We start from the raw sequence: 13,255 nt of genomic DNA on the forward strand, positions 1-13,255 counted from the left end.
GGGATATGTTTCCTCTAAGCTTTCAGCCTCAACCTTCAGTTCCCTTCAAGCTTTTGAATTCATAGGGTCTTAGGAGTCTAGTAGCTACAGCGCACTTCTCTGCCTCTGGGGTGTTTCCTGCCACTTTCTGAACTTCATAATAACAGGGCTTTCTAACATGTAGAATCTCTGGAAGAAGACCAAGATGGGCCAGAGCCAGGAGATGGCCAAGCTGCTGGATTGACCATCTGAAAGGGAGGGCCACTCACATTCACTGGGAACAATGCCAGGCCAAGGTGATCCCCGCTTACCTCTGAGATATTGATCCGGCCCTCCTGGAAGGAGCAGGTGGTGGGGTCGTGAGTGCAGAGGTTGCGGTACTTGCACCAATGGCAGCGGAAGGCGCTGTTGACACAAGACAGGCACCTGCAAGGACGAAGACAGTCAGAGGCAAAGAGAAGGACGCAGAGAGAGAGGATAAGGGCACCAGGCAGCCTATGTATCCTGATGTTAGTTTGTGATCATAGTCTCATTCTCAGGAGAGTATATTGATGGGGCAGCCCTCAACACGGATCATTGTGGGTTCTCCTTCTAAGCTATTCATAGGACGAGAGAATTGAAAAAAATTAAATGAGTCCAGAGTGGAAATATTGTAACTTATGAAGCAGAGGTGTGCTAGAGCTGGCTGTATCAGTTCATGAGAGCTGGTTATTTATAGGATATAAATAGGTGGCAACAGGCTGTGTGGCTCATGCAAGTGGGTTGACAGCTTGAAATTGGCCACAGGGAGTATTTACACCATAGGAATTGGCAAACACTAATATGAGGTTTCCACACCCCCGCCCCCCGATTGTTGGTAGTTAAACATTTCTTCTAGGACAGGCAAATTCCACTTTTCTGGCTGAATATAACAGATTGCTTCAGAAACTAAGAGTTCAAGGCCAAGAGAGTGTGTTTGGGAAACCCTTCAAAGGCCTACTTATAAGACAAAAAGGCTGAAAGAGCACTGGGGTAGAAACTGGGCAGCTCTGATTCCAGTCTTGCCTCTGCCACTGGGGTCACCCCGAGTCAGTCACTCCACCTTCTGAATAGGAATTTCTTCATCTGTCTGTAATCAAACTTTCCTGGCTCCTCCACAGGGATTTTAGCATCAAACCAGAGAATGTATAGGAAATGGTTTTGAAAAATACAATGCTAAATGTATTATTTTCAAGCCCTTAAATGACCTGTTATTTCAAACTCTCAAATCATATTTGTTAATGATTGGTTCACATCACTTGTGCTTCTGAGCGTTGGGAGTTCAACAGTATTAAATGGAAACTTTTGGCTCTCCGAGTAGCCAGGCATAGCTGGCAATAGGCTGTGTGGCTCATGCATTTTTGCCAGGGCGAGCGCCTCCCTCTCTGCTGTTGTATCTGCAGGATGTGCATATCATTTTGGCTCTCTGTGTATGACCGGACCATTATAATGGGAATGGATTCTGTAACCTGGGGTTGGTCTTCCTGCCCCTCCACAGCTTCCCTAGCCTAGCCTTTCATGACTGGACAACCTGGAAGGGACATGGCGGGTCTGCAGTCTGGCACCCCCTGGTGGGAGCTCGCATTACATTTGGGTGGATGGGGCTCCATCCCTGGGGGCCATTGGCTGTGTGTTGGGTGCATCAGCCAACTGCATTCATCTCCCCCTTGGCGATCATTTGTTTCCCCTCCCGATATGCCCAACGTGACTTCAATTATGAGCTTAGGCCAGATTCACTGATTCTTGCTAACACCTTACGATTCGGCAAGTAAATAATGACAATGGTCCAAGGATGATGAGATGGGGTCTAAGCTTGGCTCTTCCACTGACTAATTTTGTGCCTTTCGTTGAAGCACTTGTCCTCCACAGGCCTCAGTTTCCCACACTGAAAGGAGAGATTGAACTTGGTTCTGTGACTTTTTACTATGAATGCCAAGAGAGATAGTTTTTGGTAATAAAAGGATGGAACCTGTGCTGTCAAGGAGACCTGCTTTTTTGTCTTCCCTAAAACTTTGCTTGGGACAGCATCTCTGTTGCCATAGAAATGCATGGTTGAAAGTGGTGACATCACACCGGACTGCCATGGAGGTGAGAATGCGCTCACAAACAGTGGGTTCCATCACCACTGTGTTGGAGTTTGAGAAGAAGGTTGGGAGGTTCTTTTCCCAAGATGCTTGCATTTCCCAGAACAGGGATATCTGGGATTAGAATGCAGTGGTTAGTGGGCAATGTTGTCTGTTTTGACTTCAGCCCTATTGCCCTGGCTCCTCCCCCTGGACCATTTTTAACACTTGTCCATTCTCAGCACATCTGTTGACTTGTCCCAATGGGGCTCAGCCATGTCTCCTTCCTTAACTACTGTGGAGGCCCTAGAACTCTAGCAGATGATTCTAATCATCAAAATCAAGAGCAGAGAAGGGAGAATGAAGACTGGCTCATTGGTCTATTTCAGTGGTCAGCAAACTGCGGCTGGCAAGCCACATGCGGCTCTTTGGCCCCTTGAGTGTGGCTCTTCCACAAAATACCACGTGCGGGCGCGCACGCACAGTGCGATTGAAACTTCGTGGCCCATGCGCAGAAGTCGGTATTTTGTGGAAGAGCCATGCTCAAGGGGAAAAAAAAGGTATTTTGTGGAAGAGCCACACTCAAGGGGCCAAAGAGCCGCATGTGGCTCGCGAGCCGCAGTTTGCCGACCACTGGTCTATTTTAAGGGCTCAAGATTCCTCTCAGGTTTAGCTGCAAACAGACCCTCTCCCCTGTGGATGCTGAGCCCACCACGCCCACCCTATAGACTTGATGCCTTGGACTTCTGCCTATTATGTAGACCCCAGGCTGTTCTTGTCCCAAACAATGGGAAGGATGGGTCCACAGAATATTCCCAATTACTGTTTCCTCTGGTATGGAGTTGTTGTTCTATCTCGCTCCTTGCTGAATGTCCAAGGTCACGGGTCCTGTGACCATTGTTCCCACTTTGTATGAAAGAAGTCTCAGTTTCTTTCCCAAAGAGGCTCAGCAGAAACTGAATGTGGGTCCATTTCTCCACTGCTCCTGGCCCTTCCAGCTTCCTGAGCAGCTGTAGGATCTCATAGCTTGTGGGCACCCACTGGTAGGCATTCTGCTGCTGTGGAAGCTGGTGAAGTCAGCTGGGCTGTATTCAAGCCCCTCTGGAGGCTAGGATTTAGTCTGGCTCCCACCTCCTTCTTAAAAAGTTGAAGGCTGGGTTTGAACCCCACTGGAGTTAAAGCCTCCTCTCCCTCTCCCAGCCCAGGTCCTTATCCTGGGTGCTGGGCAAGGCTATTGCCCCATCCCTGTCCCTCCTCTGGGGGTAACTGCATGCATAGCTGAGTCTTATCTCTTGAGTCCTTCATTTGGTCATGGATGACATGTCTAACTCTACTCACTGTCAATCTCTATGTTGAAATGCACCACCAATTGGTCAGAAATGAAGATTTTTTTCTTATGGTTCTAGACCAGGGGTGGGCAAACTTTTTGACTCGAGGGCCACAATGGGTTCTTAAACTGGACCAGAGGGCCGGAACAAAAGCATGGATGGAGTGTTTGTGTGAACTAATATAAATTTAAAGTAAACATTATTACATAAAAGGGTACGGTCTTTTTTTTTTTTTTTTTAGTTTTATTCATTTCAAATGGGCCGGATCAGGCCCGCGGGCCATAGTTTGCCCAAGGCTGTTCTAGACCATGATCTTTGTCTTTACTTCAAACCTTCTTTTTACTCTCTCAGCTTGAGAGCTGGGGTAGGGTTGTTGCGGGGTGGGGGCAGGCAAGGGAGTCTGAATGAGACCCGAGGCTCTGGTCTGTGACTGCCATTCAGATGAATGTAACTGAATAAACTGAATGGAACTGGAAAGTAACCTTGATGGAGAGCTTCCCCTGTTCCAGACAATGTACTGGGCCCCGTAGGAAGACTGGGAGGTGAATATGATACGATTCAAGCTCAGAGAAACCCCACACCCACACCCACACCCAGACCCAGGGCAAGGCTCTGACAAGGACTTACAGTTGGTGGGCGCTGCAGTTGTAGAACTTGAACTCGGTGCTGACAAATATCTTCCCTGTCTCCTTGGATCTCAGCTGCAGTTCTAGCCCAAACCAATCTGGAAAAATAAAGGAAAAAAGATGGAGGTGACAACCTGCGGGCCCAGTGGAGATCCTGAGGGTAAATCATTCGGCTATCTCAGGGCTCGCGGGGCACAGGTGGTAGATAGCACCTGCCTGAGTCATCTCTTCAGAGTCCCTTTCATCCTGCTGAGAGCCAGGCAGCCCCACACCCTGGCTTAGGGAGGAAGTCATCAGTCACATCCCACAGAGCCCAGCCTTTGGTCTGGCAAGTTCAGCGACTGAAACACTTTTAGAAGGATTAAGCCAGAACCCCTCAAGCCTCCAGTTCTGTAGAGAGAACCCCACTGGAAACCACCGGCTAAAGCCACAGCCATTCCTAGAAGGGAAGGAAAGTCTAGAAAAACGCTTTGCACACCAATGCAGCCTTAACCCAAAAGGGAGCAAGGGATTTCCTTCTTCCTCGGGTTCTCTTTGAGGCGTGTCAGTTTGCTCTCAAACTCGTTATATAGCCCATTTGGGTGTTGGGCACAAGGAGACTTGGTCAGGCAACTTCTGTGCTGGTACTTGTCGCCTGGTTCCCTGCGTTCTCTACCCCTGGTCCCCCTCGGAGGGCAGGCCCTAGCATGTGACTCTCATGGCAGACACTTCTTACCTTGATCCAATGGGATGACAGGAACATCCTTAGGCCCAGGTGAGATGCAGATGACGTGGGTCCCGGACACCTGTCCCTCCACCTCTGTCAGGTTTCCGAAGGCACATTTGATGCCCGCAGACAGATCTGGAGCATCATTCACAACCAGGCTGAGCTGTGGGAGGAGCAAAGAGGCTCAGAAGCAAAGAGCTGATGCCCTTGGAAGAGCCCCAGGGGCGTGGAGACCTGGCCCTAGTCCTGGCCCTGCCGTTGCCGCCGCCTCACTAATCTCCCCTGACTTCATCTGTAAGAAAGGATGCTGATGTCGGTGATCTGGCTTTGACATTGAACAATTACAGCAGCGCTGCCAGGGTCAATGGTCTTTATTAATGTTATTATGAATTACTGGGGTGGGGTGCCCTCGGGGGAAAGGTACCCAAATCCATCTCAGACACAGCTAATTTTGACATGAAGCCACCCACGCAAGATTGAAAGCAAGTCATGAGCTGAGCCCTTCACAAGCTGTAGCCTTGGCTCCTGGGAAAGTAAGTGTCACCAACCTGGAGGTTCCCAGGAGCTCACCAGGTTGGTGAGAGACAGCCAGCTCCTCACTCTGGCTGTCCTTCGGGGTTCAGGGGCTGCTTATCAATGGGGTGAACGTGTTCAAGTTTCTGTTTATCATGCAAGCTTGAAAGCAAGTCATGAGCTGAGCCCTTCACAAGCTGTAGCCTTGGCTCCTGGGAAAGTAAGTGTCACCAACCTGGAGGTTCCCAGGAGCTCACCAGGTTGGTGAGAGACAGCCAGCTCCTCACTCTGGCTGTCCTTCGGGGTTCAGGGGCTGCTTATCAATGGGGTGAACGTGTTCAAGTTTCTGTTTATTTGTCCCTCTTGGGCTCTCGGCCTGCTGACAGCTCCCCTGGAGGGGCAGTCACTTCCCAGGGTGCGGAGAGGATGAGAGAAAGCAGGGAATGGGCACCAGTGGCGTGGATGATGTCAGTTGGTACCTGCAACAGCTTCCAGAGACCTAGGCCAGTGGTGGCCAGCCTTTTCCAGTGTGAACACCCTCCTGGGAATGGTAAAAAGGTCCCCGACTGCCCGATTGCCAGAAGAATCTGCTGCTTGAGAAACCATTTAATGGCAAGATGCTGCGCTGAATTCAGTGCACTTTGAAGTGAGCTTGTACTCAATGACCACAATATCACCTCTAAGTGGTATTTAAAACAATATGTGAGAAATGAGACCGGCTCCCTCTGGCAGTGGGAGGTGCCCATAAGGGGTCACAGTGACATACATCAGCCCTGTGGCCTCCGCGTTGGGAGCCGTGACATCGATGGGTCTCCCTGGGTCTTCCTACGGGCACCTGGCGGGATTTAGCAGCAGTGGGCTTCGCAGTCACAGTGGGTGTCCCCTCGCCTTCCCATACATTTGCTTGCTGCTGAATCTCTGCCCCAGTTTCGTTTCCATGGGGCCCAGAGACTTAGGTACAAACTCCGCTATTTGTTCCCTCAGCTCCCTGGGAGCCAAAACCTCCCCGTGGGGATGAATGAACGGGAATCTTGGAAGGTTCATTAACTAATTAACATTCGTGAATGCTCATAAAACTTCAGAATGAAATAATTGTGCAGGGCCTGAGGACATGAAATATTTGGGGTTGCACTTTGACAGGTGGTTAAGGGCTATTGTCTTCTCTTTAATATTCTCTTTAAAGCACACACACACTGTGAATTAAATCTGTCTCTGTTCCTCACACACACACGCACACACACACACACACACAAATGCAACTCTCAGGTTTCTGTGAGAGGCTGTATGGGTGGAGGATTATAAATACAGCATCTACCAAAGAATGTGTTATCTGCTATCGGATTGCAGGATGTTGTAGATGTTGGTTGCTAAATGCAAAATCGAGGTTTACAAAACAGATCAATGGATAATGAATTTGCAAGGGGTATGCAGGATGACTGTGCCCTTTACAAAAGCAGTTGCCGCGGGTTTTCTATAAATACAGTTCCCGTGGAGCATGTAAAGCACGATCCATTTACAGCTTCCTGTGCGAGTGTTAAAGGAACCCGCCCACACGTGTGTGTGCTCCGTGTCCCCCTGTCCTCCTGGGTGAGTGACTTACCTGCCGGCTGTGCTCAGACACTGAGATGCTGCTGGGACGCACCTCGAGGCTCATGCACTGGCTGATGCTGGCAGCAAATCGATTAGGTTCCCAGGCCCGTTGGCACTTGTCCCTGCGGGAGCACCTGGCACAGACACAGATTCGCAAGAGGTCAGGCCTGCGGGACCCCTCTGTTGGGCTCCATTGTCCCCTAGGCGTAAGCAAGAGGGGTTTGCTGCTCTGAGGCCTGTGGCTGGTCCCCTCATTACCACTTTCTCTCATCCCAGAGGCTTGGGTGCCTCCCAGATGGTCTCTATTGCAGTGAAAGACAGGCTAGGAGGAAGTGGGATTAACTCCCAGAATGAGAGATTCGGTTTAGACACAAAGCATAGCTCTAGTCAGCATCTTTAGAGGTTTCTCAATGAGCCAGGGAGGGGAGGTGGGGACCATGAGCGCACAGGAGGCTAAGAATATAAACTCTGGAGCCAGGCGAGCTGGGTTCTAACCCAGATCGATTGCACGCTAGCTGTGGCCCTTTGGGAAAATTATTTAATCTCTCTGTGCCTCAGTTTCCCCAACTGTAAAATGCTGACCTTATCTCGTAGGGTTGTGGTAAGGATTACATGAGTTATTGCTTAGAAAATGGCCTCCTGGCCCCTGTCATAATAATAACATCAATAATGACTATTACTATTCTTCTCCGGGGATATCTGAAAGTCTGCCCAGGGTCTTAGCTGTGTGGGACAACATACATGTGATCTTGTGGCTGGGTTAATGGCTTTTTGAAGGCAGGGACCGTGTTTTATTCACTGAGATATTCTACCTGTCACGCGGCACATTTTAAATAGATGTGTGTGGTGTGAAATAATGCCTGGAGACAGGGAGACAGACGAGGAGTCGCAGCCAGGGCTGCCTCTGTCAGAATACTGTGTGGCTGTTTCCCGACAACTTTATCTCTGGCTCCCGGCGCCTCGGCCCACGGTGGCAGGTGGGCACCGTGGCATCTCCACACAGGGGCATGTGGTTGCCACTTATGCCACACGGAAACACCCTGGTGCTTCCCCAAACTAATAGCCAGGGGACACAGCGGGGACAGTACCAGATTCCCCACTGCAGGGTGGGGGGGGCAGGGGGCGGAGCAGTGATCCCACGGAACTCCTCCGCCCTTCCCCCTCTTCCTTTCCAGGCACATAATGGATCTAAATATGAATGCTGTCACAGAAAAGAATTATGGAGGTTTAAGTGAATCCTTAAGATAGCTCTAAAGTGAGCTCTTGACTGGAGCCTTTATCTCATTGACTCGCTGAAATGGCTCTTTTTTATCATACTATTTATGGCACCAGCCCTAACAGAGATAAATAGCCCTGGAGACAATAACACACTCGCAAGAGCAAGGCACACAGAAGAGACAGGAAGGTTGCGAATCCCCCGGGACCCAGAGCTTCTTGAGCAATCTCCCTCAGCCCTCTGCCTCCGCTGAAGTCCTGCGTGTGGGCCCGGGAGCTGAGCTGGGCCCTTCTCCTCCTTCCCTCCCCCAGGCAGGCTGGTGGTGGCCTGTGGGAAGGGTGGCAGGAGGGGCTGGTGAAGAAGAGAGAAGAAAGCTCTGGGTATGAACAGGAAAAAGCTTGCTCCCTGCGTACTCTTGGCAGGCAGAGTGGCTGGAAGGAGAGGTGTGCCCTGGCAGGTGGCAGGGCGTCTCTGAGGACAGGTAAGCAGTTCGGAGGGCAGAGGACATCTGAGACCATGATGACGTGGCTCAGTCATTCTAGAAGCCATACCTGGCCTGGCGGATGACAAGGGTGGGCCGGGGCCACCAGGAGGCTCAGGCATTGCCAACAGGTTTGTGGGCACAACTACAAATCGAGGAATGCGGATGTCCTCGCTGCTGAACGGATGGCAATCCTCCGTCCATAACTTTGGTGTGTTCTACCTGGGAGAAGTGATGCTGGCAGGAGCTGGTGGCCATGGCAAGGGCAGCAGGGAGTGAGTGGTACAGTTGGACGTGCCCACTGCCCAGTGAGAGGGCAGGTACCCGGGACACGTTGCGTGGCTGTCAGGTTCTTTGGAGGGAGAACTCCTCTGGAGGAGAGAGCCTACTGGGCAGGTCAGCCTCACAGGAGGGAACCCAGTTTTAGGCACCTTTGCCATTCCCGGGCCACAACAGGGGTGTCACCAGCCATCTTCATCCCTTGCCTGCCCTTAACGGGGACTCCATGTCCGGGTTCCAGTGCAAGCATTTTTATGCAAAACTTTTTTTTTGCAAACGCAAGCGGGGAACCCAGTATTTGTGGGCTCCGATCCAGTCCAGATTTTGCATCTGCGAGGCGCCTGCTTCCCTCTCTCCCTCCATAGCCCTCCCAACACCTGCTGCAGAGGCTGGGAGCCAAGAGCTATTGTGCGGCCCCTGAACTCTGGCCCCCGCCTCCGCCTCCACCCCAAACCCAAACCCGGCGCATTTCATAGAGATGCTTTGCCGGCTGGCACCGAGCCACGGAGTTTCCAACTCCGCTGGGGAACAGAATTCCTAGTCAGCGCCTGCCTTTCAGGGTTTCACCCTTTTCTCTCCCTCTGCGGCTCTTCAAATTCAGAAATTTAAGTGTAACTTTGCATTTCTATGGAGCTGGCATTCAATGGCGGGTGTGTGTGTCTGTGTAACTAAATTGGGATATGTGGCCAGTAGGAGTGGGAGGCAGACTTCTTGGAATCCTGAAATAATGAGGCCAGAAGGGTGCCCCCGAGTTCAGGGCCCATAGGCATTATTTTGATTTGTGCAGCCTATTCTGGGCTTCCTCGTTTCCAGAGCGTTTATTATTTCATTTAATCCTCACAATTCACCTGTGAGGTAGGCACTGTCCCTATTGAGTGACGGGGGCCCAGAGGAGTCAGTGGACCACCCTGGGCCCACAGCAGCTCCGTGGAGTCCAAAGTCCCGACTCTACTGCCCGGCTATCTGCACACTCACACAGGAGACACCTGCTCAGGCTGCCCCAGAAGGTTCCAGAAGGTTCTCGGGAAACCTAGAGATTCTACAGCTTCGCGCTCGAGATTTTCCCAAACCATTACCCTTTCCCTACTGATGAGGTACAGACCAAGAGCAGTGCGGAGGGCAGGCTTTACAAGCGCAATGAAAGAGCCTGGCCAGCAGCTCAGGTGTTGAGCACTGACCCTATGAACCAGGAGGTCTCGGTTTGATTCCCCATCAGGGCACATGCCTGGGTTGCAGGCTCGATCCCCAGTAGGGGGCGTGCAGGAGGCAGCTGATCAATGATTCTCTCGCATCATTGACGTTTCCATCTCTCTCTCCCTCTGCCTTCCCCTCTGAAATCAATAATAAATATATATTTATATATATTAAAGTGCAATGAAAGACAGAGAGGCCAAGGCGCTGCGTGGGAGGAGGCCCCCCGGGACCTGTCTTCCTCTTGCTGCTCCCGGCACAGCAGAGGAAAAGCCCTCCCTCCCTGCAAACCGCTGTCACATCCCTCGTCGACACTCCCAGGAAAGTACCTGGTCTTGTGCATTCCCGGCCCTTTCTCAGAACAGTCCCCAACTTACATGTTGTGCAGGGCACACCAGCCACAGTGAGGGTCCCCCGAGCTCAGGCACTCCCCACAAGTCGTGTACTGCTCACAGGATTCCACGGGGACCCTGGTGATCTGGTGGAGAGAGGAGAGATCATGGTTAGATCTGGTAGCGCTGCCTCGCCGATGTGCGTTCAGACTCGTCTACAATCTCCCCACACTTGCACCGTCACCACCCCTAAAGGGGAGACACTGGGGGGCATTTTGGTGGCCTCCATATTCTCAGCTGTTGGCCTGGCACAGGTAGGAGGCACAGCTAAGCCGTCTGCGTTTCTCAGGTGGCAGGTCCAGGCTTCCTGCCTTCCCAGCCATGAAGCAAAACCTCAGTGTCCTTCTGCCCGCACGACAGTCCTCGCGAGAGCTGGGCTTGCTCCTGCCAAATGCTGAAAACGGTTAACTCTGTTAAAAGGCTATCGCGTGCCTCCAACTCGTCTCTGAAGAGCTTTCAGCTGGGCTTGGGCTGAGACATCCTGCCTGCACAGAACACACTTGAAAAGGGAGAGGGGGAGAAACTTTTCCTATCAAATAATATTCATCATGTGGCACAGTCTCTTTACAGCCGACCAAACATACCACCTGGATCCAATTATCCCCATTCTCTGATGTCTGAATTCCGTTTCTTTAGTAAATGTCCCAGCATCTGAAAAGTCTGGCTGAATGGGAACATCCACAGAGAGGAGCTGCCTTTGTGGGGAAAGTGGGGGTTTTCAGATCAAGCTTCCCATGCCCTCCCTCCCCCACCTCCAACCCCCCAAGACGGAAGCCCCTGCCAACTCCTCCTGGCGTCCCGGTTGTGTCCTGCAGGGCTTGAGCTGGGCCTGTTTGGACATTACTCACCCCTCCATGCCCAGCGTGTGCGACATTAAGGCTGGGCAGGAGGGGCAGGAGGTTGAAGTTTTCCAGTTGATACGTCCTAGGTATCTGTTGCTGGCTGGGGCAGGAGGCCGCTGGGCCGCAGAAACATCTACTAGTGATGGGCTGGGAATAGCTCCTCATTTGTTAGGGCGTAGAGGTCCCCCACCTACTGGATGTGTGAGCTCAAGTGAAAACACAACCTGTGGTCCAGCAGCAGTGTTCCGCCTCTGGCAGGGGCAAAGGAGCTGATGGAGATGCCTTACAGCATCCTCCCGAGAGGCTGGGAGGGAGCCTGATGCTGCGCATGCAGCAGATGTTCAATAGATGTCACTGTATGGAGGCTCGGACGCTACGCTCAAAACAACAGCAAACTGGACACAGATCCTGCCCCCGCAGGGCCCACGGTCCAGTGGGAGTTGGAAATGACAAACCAAGCTGCTCTCCACTGTGCCTGGGATGGGTGTGTGCCCTGGTTGCTTAAAAAAGGGGTACCCAGTACAACCTGCCAGGAGGAAGGATGGAAAGGCGAGTGGGGAAACAATGGGCCTAGAAGGGCATTCCAAGCTGAAAGACCATCACCCACTTAAGTAGTCAAGCTCAGTATGCGCATGTGTAGGGTGCGCCCTGGATGGGCGGGGCGGAGATGAGGCGGGTGGGATGTAAGCAAGGGCCCAATGACCAAAGGCGCCAGCCTCAGGAGCCTTCTTTTGCTCTGTTGCCCCCTCCCCCCCATGCTTACAAATAACACTTAAGATTCTCTATTTCAAGGCCTTCCTGTTAGTGAGTGACATGATCCGCTTTAAACTTCCCTAACCTTCCATTAATCACAAAAATAGAAAAATGCAAGAAGGGGAAATGTAAAATCCTGCAGTTTGATTTTTAAAAATTCATCCTTTAAGTGGAGGCCGGGGGTTAGCTGGTTTGAAACAGCTCATGCGGAAGAGACCTGAGGGTTTGCGTCGACTCTATGCCCAACACGACCTGACACTGCGATGGAATAGCTGGAGGGGCTAATTTGCTCATGGGCTGCGGAAACAGGCACAGTGTCAAGACTGAGAGAGGCCGCCCCACACCAGGGGCTCCCCGCTCAGGTCTTTGCACCCTCCCTCCCCCCACGAGGGCTGTTGCTCAACCAAGGATCCTTCCCAGAGGGAGGTCACAATGGGGTGGACCCGGATGTGGCATCGCAAGTACAGCGGATGGACTTGGCCTGTTTATTTGGCTCAAAAAAGACGAATCTCAGGTTGGCCATGGAGGCTGTTTTTCAATGTGTGAAGGGCAGCAGTGTGGCTGCAATAAGACTCAGGTGAAAAGTGTTAGGAAAGCTCAACAGAAGAAAGGCAAGGCTGTGCAATAATGCACCGGACCTCCCTTCCGGAGGAGCGCCCCCCAGTGGGACGTGTAAGCAGTTAAAGTGACCTGTGTCAGGGCTGTGAAGGGATTCCTGCCCTCCGAGGGGGGCTGACCTAGTCCTTCCACTTCTGCCACTCGGGATTCTGTTTCCCACCGTTTACCTAACTCCGCCCTGACCCTAGTTATGCTTTTTGTCCTGTATAACTTGTACAATTAAAAGCTAACATCCAGCCATCGCCACCAGCCATGGATATCACATTGCTTTAAGCGCAGTGGTTCTCAACCTTCCTAATGCCGCCACCCTTTAATACAGTTCCTCATGTTGTAGTGACCCCCAATTTCATTGTTACAAATTGAACATAATTAAAGCATAGTGATTAATCACAAAAACAATATGTAATTATATATGTGTTTTCCGATGGTCTTAGGCAACCCCTATGAAAAGGTCGTTTGACCCCCAAAGGGGTCGCGACCCACAGGTTGAGAACCGCTGCTTTAAGGCGTAACCCTTGACCTCTGACTCCAGGCCTGCGATTCCTACCAGGAGCACCTTTCTGACAGGTGCTTGCCACACACTGTCCTAGTGTGCCTCTCCGGGCCTGGGACTCAGCTCTTGGGGATATCTGTGACCCCAGCCGCCCGCTCGGCTTCCGC

The 13,255-nt window shown here is 51.7% G+C and overlaps 1 protein-coding gene across 2 annotated transcripts in view; it reads right to left on the reverse strand.

The window, feature by feature from the left end:
* The window catches only part of PLXNA2 (plexin A2), a 195,124-nt gene that overhangs the window by 69,049 nt on the left and 112,820 nt on the right, over positions 1–13,255 (reverse strand). For both annotated transcript variants that reach the window (XM_005884925.2, XM_014532306.1), the window contains exons 4-8: positions 10,368–10,468; positions 6,834–6,957; positions 4,730–4,883; positions 4,016–4,112; positions 291–405 (exon numbers count right to left, since the gene is read on the reverse strand). In XM_005884925.2, coding sequence (XP_005884987.1) covers positions 291–405; positions 4,016–4,112; positions 4,730–4,883; positions 6,834–6,957; positions 10,368–10,468 — 591 coding nt within the window. The remainder of the gene's footprint in view (positions 1–290; positions 406–4,015; positions 4,113–4,729; positions 4,884–6,833; positions 6,958–10,367; positions 10,469–13,255) is intronic.

Source organism: Myotis brandtii, unplaced genomic scaffold (genome assembly GCF_000412655.1).
Source record: "Myotis brandtii unplaced genomic scaffold, ASM41265v1 scaffold878, whole genome shotgun sequence".
Classification (NCBI taxonomy): Eukaryota; Metazoa; Chordata; class Mammalia; order Chiroptera; family Vespertilionidae; genus Myotis; species Myotis brandtii.